The sequence below is a fragment of the Microtus oregoni genome, unplaced genomic scaffold (genome assembly GCF_018167655.1).
Source record: "Microtus oregoni isolate MIOR12 unplaced genomic scaffold, Mior012 000001F_ref0000356, whole genome shotgun sequence".
NCBI classification, from domain to species: domain Eukaryota; kingdom Metazoa; phylum Chordata; class Mammalia; order Rodentia; family Cricetidae; genus Microtus; species Microtus oregoni.
Window position 1 is genome coordinate 85,336,470 of NW_024543060.1, and position 18,312 is coordinate 85,354,781.

General features: G+C 40.7%; 1 protein-coding gene across 1 annotated transcript in view; it reads left to right on the forward strand.

Annotated features, from left to right (window-relative positions):
* The window catches only part of Metap2 (methionyl aminopeptidase 2), a 31,154-nt gene that overhangs the window by 4,114 nt on the left and 8,728 nt on the right, over nt 1–18,312 (forward strand). Inside the window, exons 3-7 of the mRNA XM_041669933.1 lie at nt 5,855–5,920; nt 6,428–6,530; nt 14,562–14,723; nt 16,457–16,638; nt 18,056–18,150. Of these exons, the coding sequence (XP_041525867.1) occupies nt 5,855–5,920; nt 6,428–6,530; nt 14,562–14,723; nt 16,457–16,638; nt 18,056–18,150 (608 nt within the window). The remainder of the gene's footprint in view (nt 1–5,854; nt 5,921–6,427; nt 6,531–14,561; nt 14,724–16,456; nt 16,639–18,055; nt 18,151–18,312) is intronic.

Below are 18,312 nucleotides of genomic sequence, written 5' to 3' on the forward strand. Positions count from 1 at the left end.
AACCAAAAAAAAAAAAAAATAAAAATAAAAATAAAGTTAAAAAAAAGAACTGGTTGGTGTGGTTGAGAGACAAAACCTAGAGGTGAAAAGGCACTCTGGTGTGCATGTTACAGTTCAGTGCAAATTAGGTTTGGAATGTGGAGGTGGAATTTTGGAGTAGCTGAATTAAGGAGCTCTTGCTGGAAGCATTGGGGACTTGATTCATCCAAGTGGAGCATGGCGTTGGTGGGTCTTGGAAGGCAGAGCCAGGCAGATCTCTTTAGAGGACTGCATAAATTACCTCTGGCACAATGCCTGGACTACCATAGCAAGTTCGAGGCCAGGGCTACATAGTAAGGCCCCCTGTCTCTAGAGGAAGAGGAGAGAAAAACCAAACAGTCCAAATGGAAAAGACCATTTATTTGAGTAGGGATTACTTTGAGAAAGTTTTGAAGCATGGTGAACAGTGCAAATGAGAGGATTCTTTGAGAGAGCCCGGGGAGACACAGAGCAGGGAAGATCATTTTTGAGGCCACTCAGCAATTGGCCATGCATGTAATAGTGGATATTTAAACTGGCTGTTGTAGACAGGGATGGAAGGGAGAGTTTAATGGAGCAGGGGGATAGGCCTTGGTACATTCCAGGGGTTGGAGTTGGATGGCAGGATATTGTACTGCTGATCAAAATGCTGAAATCAGGGGTAGAGTTTCTTATACTGAGGAAAGGTGGTTGCAGACAAGAAAGAAAATAATTTGGTTTTAGGTGTGGTGAACTTGAAATTGTTGAGTACCAGTGGAAGAAGTTGATCCTGTGACCATCTGGCATTGTGCCAGAGGTAATTTATGCAGTGTGGGCCAGGTTGACTTTGACCTCAAAATCTTCCTGCCTCAGCCTCTGAAGTGCTGGTGTAGCAGGAGTCCATCGTCATTCCTGGCTTTTCATCCAGAGCATGTTTATTGCCAGGGTTCCTACTCGGGAGCCAGGTCCTCTCAGTTCTGCATCCTCCAGCAGGAGTGTTCTTCTGTAAGCTTTGTTTTTCCTTCTGTAGGCTGACAGGGCCACGGGCAGTTGACACACAAAGACTAGCATTGTGCTTGGCTAAAGACCCTGGAAACTGTAGCAGCAGCCTCTGCACTTCACGTCCTTGAAGTGGGAACTGGTCCTTTGCACCAGTGCTTTTTCTTGTGTGTCCTTCTCCATCTGGAGAGGAGATCCTTTCTGAGAGGCATGCTCATAGAAGGTCATCACTGGTTTAGAGACCAGCAGGTTGTCCAGAATAATGTTTATTCTTTTTAAGTATTTAGATTAGTGGGTGTAGAAAAAATGTGCAATTGTGTAACCATGGTCACATCAAATATATAGGCTATTTATATTTAAAATACTGTGTGTGCATGTGTGTGTAGGTCAGAGACAATTTGCAGGCTAGATTCTCCTTCTACCCTGTGGGTTTGGGGGATTGAACTGAAAACATGTGGTTGGTGGCAGGCACCTCTACCCACTTAGTCATCTCACTGGGCCTGTTGCCTGATTTCATTACTGTTCTCACCTGCACAGAACATTGCCTGGCATCCTTTAGTGTCTGCTGCTTTTGCTCCAGACCTTTCCCCTTGGCGTCTCTAATCTGTTCCCCATACAGTGTTGTCTTTCCTGAAATATCATGAATGCAGTTAATCATATTCAACTTCTTGTTGTTGTTGTCTTACTTTACTTGCTATTGTGTGTATGTCTGTGTATGGTGTGGATGTGGAGGCCAGAGGAGGACAGTGGGTGTCTTTCTCTCTCACTCTGCCTCATTGCCTTGAGTTGGGGTTTCTCACTGAACCTGAAGCCCACTTCCTTAGCTAGGTTTGCTGGGTACCCTTGATCTGCCTGTCGTCCCACAGTGCTGGGGTTATGAGCACTTATAGCTATGCCCAACTTTTAAATGGGTGCTGGGAATTTGAACTCAGGTCCTTACCCTTGTGCAACAAACTTTCTTACCTAATGGGACATTTTCCTAGCCCCTACTTAATAGTTTTGACAGTCATCAGTTGTTATGTTCCTTTTTAGGAAGTATTAATGCATTTTTATTGCTAAGTAATATTCCAGATTTTGCTTGTCCGTTTATTCACTGAAGACTGTTGCTTTTTGTCTATTGTGAATGTTCATCCAGTCATGTGTAGACATGTCTTTGTGTAGATGTGGTTTCATTTTTCTGGGCAAATACCTAAGAGTAGGATCCTGGTCACATGCACTTGTATATATCATATGAGATACTAGAAAGGCCATTTGGTGCTGTTTGCCTCTGGAAGCTACCTCATTTGCACATACCACATAATGCTATGCTTCATAAGAAACTGTCAAACCAGGTGTTGTGACGTGCCTGTATGTAGTCAGATCTCTGGGAGTTCAAGGCCAGTCTGGCCTACAAAGTAAGTTTCAGGACAGTCAGAGCCGCATAGTCTGTCTTAAAACAAAGAAAGAGACAAACTGTTTTCCTAAGTGTGTCATTTATGTCAGCAATGAGTACTCCATTGTTAGTATTCGTGTAAGAAATTGGTAACTGTCAGCTTTTAAATTACAGCCTCTGTAATAAGTGTGTGGTTTAGTCATTGTGGTTGGCAGGTCCACAGTGATGTGAGCGTGTTGTCATGGTCTTTCTGCTCTGCATGCATACTTTGATTCCTATTTTATTTGTCACTGAGCTGTAATTGTGCTCTGGATGCCCTGGGTGCCTGGATGTGTCTTTATGAGTGTTTTCGCCTTTGTGGTGACTGCTCCACTTTGCTGATGGTATCGTTTGCAGTACAAACAGTTTAATTTTGACGACATTCAATTTATGTCCTTGTATAGCTGGTGCTTTTTGTGTTCTCTCCATAAATGAAACCACTGTCTTTGAGGCCATGAAGAGTTTCTTTTTAAGAGTTTTAATGCTACAGCTAAGTGTCTTCTTTTGTAGTTTCTCAATAATGTGAAGATTGAATTAATTTTTCTGAGCCATGTTCTCTTGTAGCCCAGGCTGGCCTCAAGCGTGCTATGTAGCTATGGATGACCTAGAACTTCTCATCCTCCTGTCTGAACCTTCTCTGTGCTTAGCTTGATTTAAGTTCATGCTGAGAAAGTGTACTCTGCTGACCTAAGTTAGGTACACCTCTTAGCTAGCCCCTGATGTTCTGTTTTTACATAAGGGCATCAGTTGTCAATTCAGCAAATTACTCTGAATTGGGTATGGTATTAATGATGAAACAGTCTTTGCCTATTAGGAATATCTTCGGATGGTAGCAAGGAAAAACAACTTTTAAAAATGTAAATTTGAGTCTGTTAAAATGGTTAGAACCATCAGCATGTATCAATATTCAGATCTGGTCATAGCCTCCTGTTGCCAGCTAAGTTTGAGTATTATTTTGTACTGGTCACACTGAGTTTAGGCGCGTAGCTTCCCAGGGATGCTAGAAGATCAAAGGAAGACGTTCTTATTCAAAGGAGGACAGTTTTATTATCCCATTTAAAGTTTTAGAAGTCCCTGTAGAAAGAAGTTAAATAACATCCAAGTTCACACAGCTGGGAAGATTTTTAGCTATCTTTAAAATTGCTTATGCATCTTGAAGTCTTTGCTTTAGGTTAATGTTTGAAGCCGGATACTAGAGCAAAAACTATCTTGCAAGGCTGGAGAGGTGGCTCAGTGGTTAAGAACACTGACTGCTCTTCCAGAGGACCCAGGTTCGATTCCCAGTACCCATGTGGCAGCTCACAACAGTGACTCCAGTTCCAAGTGATTCCACAATATCACATATACATGAAGGCAAAACCACCATTGTATATGAAAAACAAAAGCTATCTTGCTTACTCCTCCTGTGCCTCCTGTTTCTTGATACCTAACAGTTAATGGAATGATACATGTTACATATGATGAATTAAAGGACTTCAAAAGTTGTATATTCTACAATATTTTCATATTGGGCATTTCAACCAATATTAATGTGTTTACCATACTCTCTGTAATGGGCTGCCTACTATGTAATTGAACATAAGAAATTAAAACCTCCCTCTCAAATTGCTTCTTCCTTTTAAGTGAAAGAAAAAGAAACTAAAAGCATTTTTAGTAGACTGTAATTACCACTTTATTGTTACTGTGCCAGTTTGACAACACATGTCTGATGATCTTTTATAAAGCCCACAGAGAAGGAATCATTATAAGCCATTGATCGTGATTTTTTTGTGTGATTAATTAGAAGATTATAGAGTAGTAATAAAGAAAATTTTAGTGATTCTGTTATGAATCCAGGATTTAAAGGGGTATGCTTCAAAAAGAAAATGGGTCAATTAACTTAAAAAACAATTATTTTGTGTGTGTGGGTGCTTTGCCTGCATGTATGTCTGTGTATCATTTGTGTGCCTAGTGCCTGTGGAGTCCAAAAGAGGGCATCAGACAACAGATACCCTGGAACTGGGAATTTAACTGAACTCCGTTCCTCTGGAAGAGAAGCCAGTGCTCTTAATCGCTGAGCCTTCTAAGCTCTAGCCCCTTGACATTGTTTTGTAGGTATAGATATCTGAAATCGCTGATCAAGTCATAGCATTAGATGGAACATTTTCTATATCACATGGTGAGCATATGACTGGATCATCTGCTTACACTGTCTGGGGGCATTTTGTTTATATCCTCTTATAGTACTGTGATTTGTGGGTAGAATTGGGTATTTTGTAACATAGTTGCTGTTGTTTTTGTTTTTTTTGATATATAATTTATTTTTATTTCATGTTCACTGGTGTTTTGTCTGCATGTCTATCCGTGTGAAGGAGTCAGAAGCCCTGGAACTGGAGTTACAGACAGTGTGAGCTGCCACATGGGTGCTGGGAATTGAACCCAGGTCTTCTGGAAGAGTAGCCAGTGCTCTTGACCTGAGCCATCTCTCCAGCCTGGTAACATAGTTCTTAAGTCTCATTTTGAGTATTGTTGGTTTTGGTTTTGGTTTTGGTTTTTTTTTTCCCATTTTGAGATTGTAACCCAGTTGGCCATAAACTCACAAACATTTTACCTCAGCCTTCCATGTGCTGCAATTACTGGCGTGAACGCATCTAGCCTTTTTGAGACTCTGAAATCTGTGAACCTACAGGATATGTATATGCATATTAATTTATGCATACAACTTGACCCAGAACTCTTTCTCCGATAACTATTGAAAAACAGACATTATAAAATATTGTATCCCAATATTCCCCACTAGATAAGAATCAGCTTACATTCATTCTGGTCTGCTTCCATCATTGACCATTGAAGACTGTTCAAGCAAGTGTGTTCAGCATTGCTTTTTACCTGATAGGACTGGTTTGGGGATTTGAAATAGAAGAATTAAACTAGAACTCAAGCCTGGTATGCCCAGAGTTACACCTGTCTCCTGAGTGCTGGGATTAAAGGTGTTTCTGGTGAAGTACATGTGTGTAATGCAAACAAGATGCAGTATTTAGTCTTAAAAATGTTTTCATTCTTGCTGGAGAGGTGGCTTTTGCAGAGCATCAGAATTTGTTCCTTAGGATACGCATTGGGTGGCTTACAACTGCTTATATCTTAGACCCAGGGCTCTGCCCTCCATGAGTACTGAGCATGGATATGGCATACATACATGTGAGCATTCACACATGCACATAATAAAGTTAATTCTGAAAATAAGTATTTTATTCAACAGTTATTAGAGTAATTCAAATTAAGAGGTGCTAGTGTTTAATGTCACGTCCAATTCCTAGTTCTAGAAGCTTGGGAAGAAACTTGTAAGAGTGTTGAATGACATCAGTGTTGTTAAGAGGCATTGTGTGCGTTTGTGGGTACGCACGTTGTTCTTGTGATGGCTTGCTTCATTTCCCTGCAGTTTAAATGAATGTTTGAATTTTTTCTCAGATGGAGATGGAGATGGTGATGGTGCAACTGGGAAGAAGAAGAAAAAGAAGAAGAAGAAGAAAGGACGTTAGTGTCTTGTTAGATCAGTGGGGGCTGTTAACCAATGGCCAGGGGGGTTGGGGGCAGAGCGAGAACTTGCTGGATCATAGTGCATGTCAGCGAAATAGACAAGAGTTTGGGTTTAGTGAAACTAGTAATTTTGATTTAACAGTCTTATTGGCATTTTTAAAGTTGTTATCAGTAATGTTAGTATGCTATTTGCCTTTAATTACAAGTTAGGGATGAGATCTTAAAATCTATATAATTTTAAGTGTACATACTTTGTAGAATTAAGTAATTCTGCAAAGCGTGGTAGAAGCAGTGCCACTATGGAGCAATAGGAAGAACATAGCTTTTGGCTATCTGCTAGCTTAGAAATGACTAGATTTTGGATAAATGGTTAATGAGAAGTTCCATAATTTAAAGTGTGAATACTGTGAAGTTTTATTAATAGCTTGCATATTGTGCTGTTTCAGATACGGTTCTGCTACACTGTTTTTGTAGATAGTATAACTGAATATTTGTGTCTCACAGCAAAAGTTCAAACAGATCCTCCCTCAGTTCCAATATGTGACCTGTATCCCAATGGTGTGTTTCCCAAAGGACAAGAGTGTGAATACCCACCCACCCAAGATGGGTAAGAATCCTAACTAGCTTCCCATTTGCCTCTGGCTACTGTAGTTTAGCAGTAAAGTCAATTTAGCTTTGCTCAGAAATTTACTCCACTAAGCCGGGCGATGGTGGCGCACACCTTTAATCCCAGCACTCGGGAGGCAGAGGCAGGCGGATCTCTGAGTTCGAGACCAGACCAGCCTGGTCTACAGAGCTAGTTCCAGGACAGTCTCCAAAGCCACAGAGAAACCCTGTCTCGAAAAACCAAAAAAAAAAAAGAAATTTACTCCACTTTTTTATTAAAAGTCTGTGACTTGTCACAAAGAAAATACAGTAGAAGCCTTTTTATCCAAAGTAATTGGGACCAGTAACGGGTTGGTTAATCAGAAAAGCATTTTAGGGTAGGTGTCTTTCTAGGTAAGGGTAAGTCGTTTGTTTTTCCCTTAGTCTTTCAGGATGGATATGCATTAGATTGCAGTTTCTTCTCTATAAAATGTTCATAATGCTTTATCTATTAATTTCATTTTGGGTTTCTGGGAAGATGAGCAAAATGAAGAGCCCTGAGAGTTGATGTGTGCTGTGTGTGACATTTTCCCCTGAAAACATACAGTTCATGTCGGAGTGTGTGGATTGTGTGTGTATCTGTCTCTCACTGAACCTACAAGTTGATGTTTTGGCTACTGTGGGTGCCCAGTGATCCTCTAGGGTCTGCCTGTGTGCCGCCTGCAACGCTGGGGTTTAGAGGCACGCACCGTTTGTTGCATGGAGCTTTTTTCCTAGGGTGTTGGGGATCTAAATTCAGGTCCTCAGACTTAGTATTTTACCCACTGAACCGTCTTCTAGTTCCCACACTTCTTCCTTTTCTAAATGAAGAAAACTGTGTTTGGACAGCTGTGGAGTCAGCTGTCTCCTTTTGTATTATGTGGGTTCCAGAGATGGAGCTTGAGATGTTAGGGTCCCATGGCAAGTACTTTTCCTGCTTTGGCATCCTGCTTTTTCCTAACAAACAATTACTACACTTAATTTGACAAAAAAGAAAACCTTTTCAGAGATGTATTTATTTTCTTTTTTGTGTGTGAGTGTTTTGTCTGCGTATATGTATACGTATCACATGCATGCTGGTGCTTGTGGAAGTCAGAAGAAGGGCTTTGGGTCCCCTGAGTTACAGATGGTTGTGAGCCTCCGTGTGGGTGCTAGGAGCAGAACCTAAGCCCTCTGCAAACAGCAGCAAGTGTTCTTATCTGCTGAATCTTCTCTCTAGCCCCAGACAGAAAAATTTTTAATGATTTGTCTTTAATTCATTTTATGTAGCATAGTAAGATTACAATGACATAGATAACTCAGCAGGCTTGAGAACAAACTCACCTGAAATGTAGAAGTGTTCTGTAGGGTGTTTCAGGCAGTCCACAGAAACTCATAGAATTCTTTCCATGGGTTGACTGAAGATGGAAACTGAGACCATACCAGGACATTTGAATCTCTCTTCTAACACTTTAATTGGCTTTATCATCCAGACAGGTAACTCATGCCTATCCTTTTATTACCTCTTCCATAAAGTGAACCCTGCATAGGACTGCTCTGCAGCTGTTGGTAGATGCAGAGCCCAGAAAAGCCACAGATGCATTGTCAGCTCTGTATAAGTTAGTGCAGCTGCCAGGACAGGAGCCTGCTGGCTGTGTATGCCTTAAAGAAGGAACCAAGAGCATTGCCGAGTGCAGTTCCTGCAATAATTGGTTAAGAAAGCTTCTACTGTAGCCTTGCTTCATTGACCTATAAACATAGAAATGAACAATATTACTAAAATTTCATCTCCCTCATTCCCAAATAAGAGTATTATTAGGTAATCTGGAACATTCTGAAGTTTTATAACATAGATATCTTTTCTTTGAATTCGTCTATTTTTTTTTTTTTTTCGAGACAGGGTTTCTCCGTAGCTTTTGGTTCCTGTCCTGGAACTAGCTCTTGTAGACCAGGCTGGCCTCGAACTCACAGAGATCCGCCTGCCTCTGCCTCCCGAGTGCTGGGATTAAAGGCGTGCGCCACCACCGCCCGGCTGAATTCGTCTATTACTAACCCTATCTTAAAATGTCATAAATACATGGAATTAACATTAATTACATAAACTCTCATAGTACATATGATGTGATCACATTTATTTTCAAATATAATCTTTTAATTATTTTTTTATTTTGCTTGTTCCCTCTTCTTTCCCTTCCTTCCAGACCCATGTTAACCACCTAGCAGGTAGTCTTCCATATTTTTCTATGCTCATATATGTGTGCTGTTGTGTGTGTTTCTAGGAGGGGAGTTTTTGGGTATTTATTTTATAAAAATGGAATCATAAGCATTTTTTTTTTCACCTTTCTCAATGAGTACTACCTCTTGGAAGTCCCTCCAAGTTAGAATAATAACTTTTATTCTTTGAATGGCTTTAGTATTCTGTGGTTTAGTGTATCATATTTTTTTCTCTTGTTTTTCTAATTGATGAGCTTTACTTTGTCTCCTTTGGTTTTTTTTGCCTCTATTATTTTTTATAATAAATGTTGTGGGTAAATAGGTAGTGTATCTTATGTGTGGATAATTTTATTATTATGAAATCATTTCCCAAGAGTGGGTTATAGAATTAAGCAATATTTTAGTTAATAATGATTATACTGCTAGTGCTTTTGAACATCTTTTACTTGTTGACTTTTTGGTTTTGTTTTGCATTGGTAAGGGGAGGAGAAAGGCAGGGCCCTGTATCCCAGGGCTTGGTGTGGGGGTCAGATTAATTTCTGGAAACTGGCTGGGCGGTAGTGGCGCACGCCTTTAATCCCAGCACTCGGGAGGCAGAGGCAGGCGGATCTCTGTGAGTTCGAGACCAGCCTGGTCTACAGAGCTAGTTCCAGGACAGTCTCCAAAGCTGCAGAGAAACCCTGTCTTGAAAAACCAAAAAAAAAAAAAAAAAAAAAAATTCTGGAAACTGATTCACTTCTTCTGGTGATTGAACTCAGGTCATAAGGTGTGATGGCAAGCATCTTTTACCCACTGAGCCATCTTGCTGGCCCTGTTTTTGAGACAGTAACTCATTTTGTAACTCTTGAACCTCTTGCCTCTGCATCCTGAATGCTTGGATTAGAGGTATGAACTCTCTCATGCCTGGCAGTGTTCACACTGATTTTTATACATCTACCACTGACCAATGTATAAGTTCTTATTTTTTTTTAATTAATTTTTTGAAAAGATTTGTTTATTTTTATTTTTTACATGTATGGGTATTTTGCCAGCATGGAACAGGAGTTAAAAAATTAAGATTTTCTGTGATTATGGTTTCTGAAGTTTGTTATTCCTTTTTATAAGTTTCATGATAAATTTTGAGCGACAGCTATTATTTTTACAGGCAATATATTGCTTAAGAAATGTTGATGAAATGAAAAATAATAATGTTCTTGATCCTGCCAACAAATGAAACCTTCTCCAGGCATTCGTTTCTTTTCCAAAGCCTCCTGATACGAGTGTGCATTGTATATACTTAGGGATGTGCCCACAAGAGGTGAGCGCGTAAAGGCGCCTGCTGCCACACCTAATGACTTGAGTTCAGTTCCTAGATCCCTGTGGTGAGAGAAAATTGTCCTGTCACTTCCACGTGTGTCGTGGCGTGCGTGTGTGCACCCATACACACACATGTAAGAAACAGGGAAAGGCACCTGGGAACTGTCCCACATGGCAGTGTAAGTGAGAGAGGGGGCACTGAGGTTGTTGGTAAAGTCTCACTCACTGCCGACACTGAGCAGTCAAGCATCTCTGTCCTGTGTGCCTTCTCTCAGTTTTGATGGTGTTCACACACTAATTCCTTTCACTGGGCTATTTAAACATAAGCGCTAGATATTTGACTTTATGATTTTGCACAGCACCTCATAAATGCAGTCTGAATTCTCACATCTAAGGTGACTGTCATGGACTCCCCACAGTATGGAAATACACACTGTATATCTAGAATCCCTACCCTTTTTGGTTTTCTCCATTTTACTCCTTTAACAAATTCTACACTTGTAGAGAAGTCTCACATTGTTAGATTTCCATTTTCCTTTGGCAGTAAGCTTTTGTTATGTCTGTGAACTGTAATTAGGGTTAGATAAGTTTAGTTTAATATCGAGTAATCATGTCTGACAGGGCTATGTCATAATCGTTTAGGCCACAGTATGTATAAGTATTATCAGACTAACCTGTTACTCTGCTGAGTTTGAGTACCCCCTCTCTCCCTCCTCCTCCTCCTCCTCCTCCCCTTCTCTCCTTCCTCCTCTTCCCCCTCTCTCTCTCCTTCTCCTCCCCCTCTCTCTCCCCACCTCTCTTTGCAAATGTGATAGGTATGTGTGAGTGCCTTCCCCTTAGCTCTCTGCCTTACTTTTTCTTATTCACTGGAGCTCACCAGCCAGCCCCTTGGACTTGCCTGTTTTCATTACTCTACTCCACTTGATCTTTATGTGAGTCAGGTCCTGATGCTCCCACAGAAAGCGATTTACCCACTGAACCATCTCTTCAGCTTCAGCCCCCCCCCCTCCCATGTTGTTTGTTTGTTGAGACAGAGTCTCACTGTATAGCTCTGACTGACCTGGAATTCACTACACAGACCAGGCTGACCTCAAATTCATTTGGGAATATACCTGCCCGGCGCTATGATTAAATGTGTGCCATAATGCCAAGCAGATTTTTCTTTTGTTTTTAAGATACCCTTTGTTTTTGTAGTTCCCAGGTGATCGGTGATCCTTTGGAACCATTGGCATAGTTAGCCTTTCATTTGACCACTTCTCACTTAATTATTTTAATATCTAGTGATTTTTGTTCTATGAGTTTTTTCATTGGAAACTATAAAATAATAAACTTTCTAATTATATCATCCCCTCTACATTATTTTTTTTTCAGAAGATGAGTGTTCTCTTACCAAGCAGAAATCAATTATGGTTTATTTGTAGTTGAACATTTAAAATGTATTTTACTCTTGACCAATTTTCAGAAAGAAGGATTTTTACTTGCCTTTATATTTTAATTACTTTGAAGCTAAAGGCATACATACACAGAGATGTGTGTGTATACACACACATGATACAGTGCTTTAAAATGCAAGTGAAATTTTAAATTTCGCTTTTAAGTTTCCGTGTATTAGATTCAACGCCAGAGGTCGTGCACGCACCTTTAATTGCACCACTGGGGAGGCAGAGGCAGGTCTAGTCTGCACAGCCAGTTACAGGACAGCCAGAGAAGCATAGCGAGAGCCTGTTCACAACAGCACAACACTAGCTGCTGGTCTTTTTATTTTATTATTTATTTATTTATTTGAGGCATTGTTCTGGTGTTCTGGAACTCACTGTTTAGACCAAGCTGGTCTCAGACTCACAGAGATCCTCCTGCCTCTGCCTCTGCCTCCTAAATACTGGGATTAAAGGCATGTACCCCTTCTCCTGGTTTTTTCTTCCCCTATCTTTGGTCTTTTATTTTTACTTACCCACTGATAAAATGTCAAAAAATTAAACAAAACGAAACATGAAGTTGAGAGTGAATGATGGGGTTGAGAGTGGATGTAGCTGAGTTAGAAAAATGCCTGCCTTGAATGCGTAAATCCCTGGGTTTGACCACCAACGTGGATAAAACAGGCATGGTGGTACATGCCTGTTTTGGGGAGGTAGAGACAACAGTATCACAATTTGAGGAATTATCAAAGATGAAGTTATATACTCTATAATTACTTCTGTCTTGCTCAAAGCCTGACTTTAATATACTATTTTATTTGGTCATAGTAGTGAATAGTTAGCATACGTTTCTAAACAGAAAAACAAATGTAAGCCGTTTCTATTGTGCTCAAGCACAGTATCCTTCCATCAAGTAAGCCATTTCTTTGGGGCCTTTGTAGGAAGCTTGAGATGCTAGGTTTACAGTAGTATCAGCAACAGTGGTTAGTTGTTGCTTGACACTGTTACAAGGAGTCAAAACATTCTGGGGTATTGACTTAAAAGCTTATGGTTTAGAACAGTTGTATGACTTGTAAGATCATACAGTATTAGGCCTTGAATGTTCCGTTGTATGGAAGAAGCTGTAGAGGACTGGCCGTGCCGTGCTGCTCAGTGAGAGCTCTTTCCTAGTATATTTAAGTCAGAGCCACACAAGCATGAGGACCTGGGGGTGGATCCTTAGTGCAGTGTAAAAAGCTAAACATGATGTGTGCCCATAATCCCCATGCTGTGGAGACAGCTAGGTGGCTAATTGTGGTTCTTGCTCAGTTTGTGAGCTCTAGGTCTGATGAGAGACCCTGTTTCAAAAACTGACATAGGAAGCCAATCTGATGTTGATCTCTGGCCTCACTCATGAACACACTCAACACACAAATGAAGCCATAGACGGTATATAACCAAATATGTGTAGCTGTGTTGCAGTACAGTTTTACTTACAAAACAGACACCAGGTGGATTTATCTGCAGTCTGTGGTCTGCTGAATCACTGGTTTAGAGACAGATATGTGTTAAGTCAAAAATGTGTACAACTAGCAAGGAATGATGTTTCAGTGGTTGAGAGCACTCCCTAGGTGCTCTTCCACTGGACCCAGGTTAATTCACAGAACCCACATGGCAGCTGTAACTCTAGTTTCAGAGATCTGATGCCTTCTGTTGGGCTCTGGGCACCAGGCACATAGGAGGTACAGAGAAAGACATGCAGGCAAAACATTTGTTTACTTTTTTTTTCTTTTTTGGTAGCCCTGGCTGTCTTGGAACTTGTGTAGACCAGACTGGCCTACATAGCGTGTTTCAGAGCAGCAAGGACTACATAGCTGAGACCGTATCTCAACAATCAAAAAGAATGTGTGAAAATTGTAACAGTTTCTAAAGTTAATTCATTCTGCAATAGTCAGTGTTTTTGAAAATATGCTACTTAGTGATCAGTTGCTTTCATTTCTAGATAATAAATATGCTACGTATTGGACGGTGGGGGGTAACGATCAGGAGTTTGAAGCCAGCCTAGACCACATGAGAATGTTTCTTAACACAAAAACCATAGTAACTGCAACAACAAAAATTGTTAGCCAGGCTGACTGTCCTTGTGTCCTTATGTCCAGTGCTCTGTCAAGTACAGGGCATGCCTACAAACCGTAGAGCATGGGTGGTGTGGGAGGGCCTGGAGACTCAAGGTGGTAAACAAAGTGAGAGATGCGTGGGGCCTCAAAGGAGGGGAGAACCATTGATTGGCAGCGAAGGCTATGAACCTGCACCAAGGAAGAGTTTCGCGAGCTCCCTTCCCTGGGGTTGCATCTCACCCAGTAGGTGCAGACTTGGGAAGCTTGTGTGTTTAGTTTTTCTGATCTGGGATCTTACTGTGTGCCTTAGGCTACTCTGAAACTTACCTAGTATCCCAGGCTCGGATTTGTGGTAATTCCTCTTGTCTCGGCCTACGGAGGGCTAGGATTATAGGTGTGAGCCCCTACCTGGCTTGTACAGATGTTTTTGTGACTGTTAGACCTTAAAGCAATACAACCTCTGACTGAGACAGCGTTACCTTGAGCTAGGAGTTTGAAACAGCGGGAGGGATTCTACCTGAGTGTAATTTGACTTGAGCAGTCCTCCTGTCCACAGTGGTAAGGATTAGAGGGGTATCTGGAACGAGTTCCCCAGCAGATAGTGATGAGGAAAGTCCTGATTAACTGTTAGCTGTTGTATCCTTTGAAGGCTCCTGTATGTGTGTATGTGCTCAGGTGCAAGGATGACCTACCGGCAGTCACACCTGCTTGACTTATTTCTGGGGTTTTGCCATTTTTTGTTAGTAGGAAATTAGTCTCTCTCTGACTGTGAATGAAATCTTAACTTGAGGATTTTGTTTCTCTGTAAGAATCTTTTAAAGAGGTTTCATGTAAATTGGATTAATTTCAAGCATGTGGCTTTTAATATTTCAAAATTTTTGTTAAATATATAGAAACTGATGTTTTATATTACTTGCTGTAGTTTTTATATCCTTCAGCTTTTAATATTCTTGTGAAGTTTTTTTTCTCTCTTTTTTTTTTAATGGCTCATACTATGCTATGCCTATTCCAAAGGCGAACAGCTGCTTGGAGAACTACAAGTGAAGAAAAAAAAGCATTAGATCAGGCTAGTGAAGAGATTTGGAATGACTTCCGAGAAGCTGCAGAAGCACATCGACAAGTTAGAAAATATGTTATGAGCTGGATCAAGCCTGGGATGACAATGATAGAGATCTGGTAAGAGGGCTGGGCAGGTGGGCACACCTTGAATCTCCCGAGTGGGAGGCAGAGGACCAGCCCTAAAAACTTTCGGTCAGGGCTCAAAAAGAAGCCACAGTAAGCGTAGGAACTACAGCCTGATGGCTACAGGAAAAGGATCTTCTCTCACACGTTCTTTCTATTCATGTTTCATCTTTCTCTTCCTTTTATTCTACTGCCTCTACCCTAATTCTTCTGTCCTGATTGCCTGTAACCTTAGCTCTAATTCTGTCTGAATTCTAATTCCAATTCTCTGTTACACATCTCTGTTCCAGTTTATTCTTGTTCTAATTACATTCTTTTTTTCTTCTTCCTGTTCATCTTATTTCTTCTCAATCTGTATCTCCTGTGGTTAGAAGTTCCCAAGCAAAAGCAAATATATATCCATTCATTAGCAACTTTTTAGAAAAAAAAATTACAAGAAATTCTCAGGGACACAGGCATTCTTTGAAGATAGCAAGGCTTAACAGCTAGTTCATAGCTAACCGCAGCTGCAGCTGTGAGGGGTCCCGACCATCTTTTAAAGGGGCCACTACAGGCTACAAAGGGAGAAAAGTAAACTATTAGAGATCTAAGGAAAAGGCAAAGAGTACCTGTATAATTTTACATTTCTTAAGTGTGAGTAATAATATCTGGCCATGGTTAGTCACTTAGATGCTGTTGGTCTCTTGAAGGACAGATACCTGCACCACCACCCTAACTCATCATAAATCCTCTGCAATTTCATAAGTAAAACCTGCAAAAGTTCCCTGTGTGCTCTGTCCAGAAGGATGTGTGTCTAAGTTTCTCCCTGTAACGTGGAGGACACGGGTATACCCATAAGAATGAGATGTAATCATGGGATTACACGTACCTGTTACATGAAAATGCATGGTCATGTGGAGATACCATAGGTGGTTGCACAAGCAATTTCCAGATGAAAGCGAAAGTTTTCAGTCAGTGGCCCTGCCAGCTTTGCCGGGGACACTTCCTCCATCTGAGAGTAATTTCTCAGGAGGGGGGTGACCTGAATTATCAATTGCTGTAAACTGTAATTGCATCATGTCCCATAATAGTTCGTGATAAATGCTTCTGACAGGTGGATCTCTGAGTTTTAAGTCAGCCTGGTCTGCACGGTGGCTTCCAAGCCAGCCAGGACTATTTAGTGAGACCCTGTTTTTTGTTTTTTTTGTTTTTTTTTTTTTTGTTGTTGTTGTTTTTTGTTTTGTTTTGTTTTTTTAAGAGACTGGGGGAAGGTATTCACTTTATACTAACATTTATATAACTAGCTCTCTAGTTAACAGTGTTTGTGTTTGGCTGTTGTTAATTCTTTGCCACTCAGGTAAAGATTCTATAAATGTCTCCTGAGTTCTTGTATTGCTATAAAGCATGCACTCATTTGTGCATTGGGTGTGTTCTTCTGTGTATATTTGGGTGTGCTTGCATACACGCAGGCAAAACACTCATATACTTAAAAGTTAAAATGTGTGTGTGTATCTGATATGCAGCCCTTAAGCTTGTTGTGAGACCTTGATTGCTAGTAGCTGAAGTTCAGAGTAGACTGTTCTCTTGAGCTTGTGATGGAGTTGATTTCCGTAACTTGCATGATGGGCTGATTGTGCCTCTTTGGAGAGCTGCTGTATATGTTTAGAAAGTAACCAGGGTTTTAGTGAACTTTTGGGATTTATAGGCTATAAGGTGTGGTTCTAAAAACAAATCCCTTTTTCCTCTAGTGAGAAGTTGGAAGACTGTTCTCGAAAGCTAATAAAAGAGAATGGGCTAAATGCAGGCCTGGCATTTCCCACTGGGTGTTCTCTCAACAACTGTGCTGCTCATTACACTCCCAACGCTGGTGACACGACAGTCCTACAGTATGACGACATCTGTAAGATAGACTTCGGGACACACATTAGTGGTGAGTCTAGGTGATCCCTCTTCACTCACAGGGATGCCGTTCTGTGTACGCGTGAGGTGGAGCTGGAGAAACTGAGCCTCCACATTTTGTTGTCCCCTTCTGGAAAGCTGTGCTGAGGCAGAGCTTTACCTGTGCTTTAGGTGAAAGCTCCCTACCTAACCGGAAACTCTTTGGATAATTGGTGTTTACTTTGTTTTCATAAACGATTGTATATTTTTTTACCTGTGCTTTAGGTGAAAGCTCCCTACCTAACCTGGAAACTCTGGATAATTGGCGTTTACTTTGTTTTCATAAACGATTGTATATTTTTTTTTCCACTCAGGTCATTGTTTTATTCAAATACAAAATATTTTGCTAGGGCTGGATATATAGCTCAGTAGTCTGGCATTCAGTCCCCAGTGTCACGTTTAGGGAGAGAAAGCTGAAAGCCAGGCATGGTGGCACTTTGATCCCAGTGTTAAGGAGGCAAAGGCTAGGGGATTTCTGTGGACTCATAGCCTATCTGATCTATATAGAGTTCTAGAATAGCCAGGACTACATCCTGAAACCTTGTCTCCATTTAAAAACAAAGGAAAACAGGTTTGATGGTGTACATCTTTAATCTCAGAGTAAGGCATGTGGGCCCCTGTGAGGTCAAGGCCTGTCTGATTAACAGAGCAAGTTCCAGGATGGCCACAGCTACACAGTGAAACCCTGTCTTTTTGGTTTCTTTGAGGTAGGGTTTCTCTGTGTAGCCTTGGAACCTGTCCTGGCTCTCACTTGTAGACCAGGCTGGCCTCGAACTCACAAGAGATCTGCCTGCCTGCCTGCCTCTCAAGTGCTGGGATTGAAGGCGTGCGCCACCATTGCTGGGTGTGGTGGTGCAATTCCAGCACTTAGGAAGTAGATGAGGAGTTAGGAACATCCTCGACTACATAGTGAGTCGGCTAGACTGGAATACATGGGGCCTCATTTCAAAGGACAGCAAAATAGTATTTGTAGAAATTGGTTTGGTCGGTGTATATGTTTGCTTTTCTAAATTTCCCTAAACTCATAACACCTAATGTACCTTTTGTATATTACTTAACAGTCAAGGAAGTGAATTTAGATTGAATATTTACTTAAGATTTTAAGGTTTTCCTAATTTGGATAAGTGACACTGTGTTTAGGGGTTTGTGACTAGATTTTTCTCTTTCCATACTGTTGTTCATATTTCCTCCGTGTTTTATTTTATTTCTGTTTATTGTTTTGTCTGCGGAAACACCAAATTGAGCACTATGATTGAGCTTATAATTTACAAATTTTATTCTGAAGTCACTGATTCTAAATCATCTCTGGGAACTTGAATGCCATCTTCTAACTTTTAACTGGCAGGTTAGTAAGGTAAGTGCTGTAAGGAAGGTAAATCAATTTAAAGATGGCCTTTTTTCTCTTTCAGGTAGAATAATTGATTGTGCTTTTACTGTTACTTTTAATCCCAAGTATGATATATTATTAAAAGCTGTAAAAGACGCTACTAATACTGGAATAAAGGTATGTGGACTCCAGCGCTGTTTAACAACGTTGTTTTCAGTTCTCTCATAGGTTGTTTAAGGTCTACATGGTAGTTTAGGTGATGTATAGAACTCACTGATTAGTTCTATAACTCACAGGTTAGTTCTCCTGTACTAGGAACTCTGAAATAGTTATGATTAC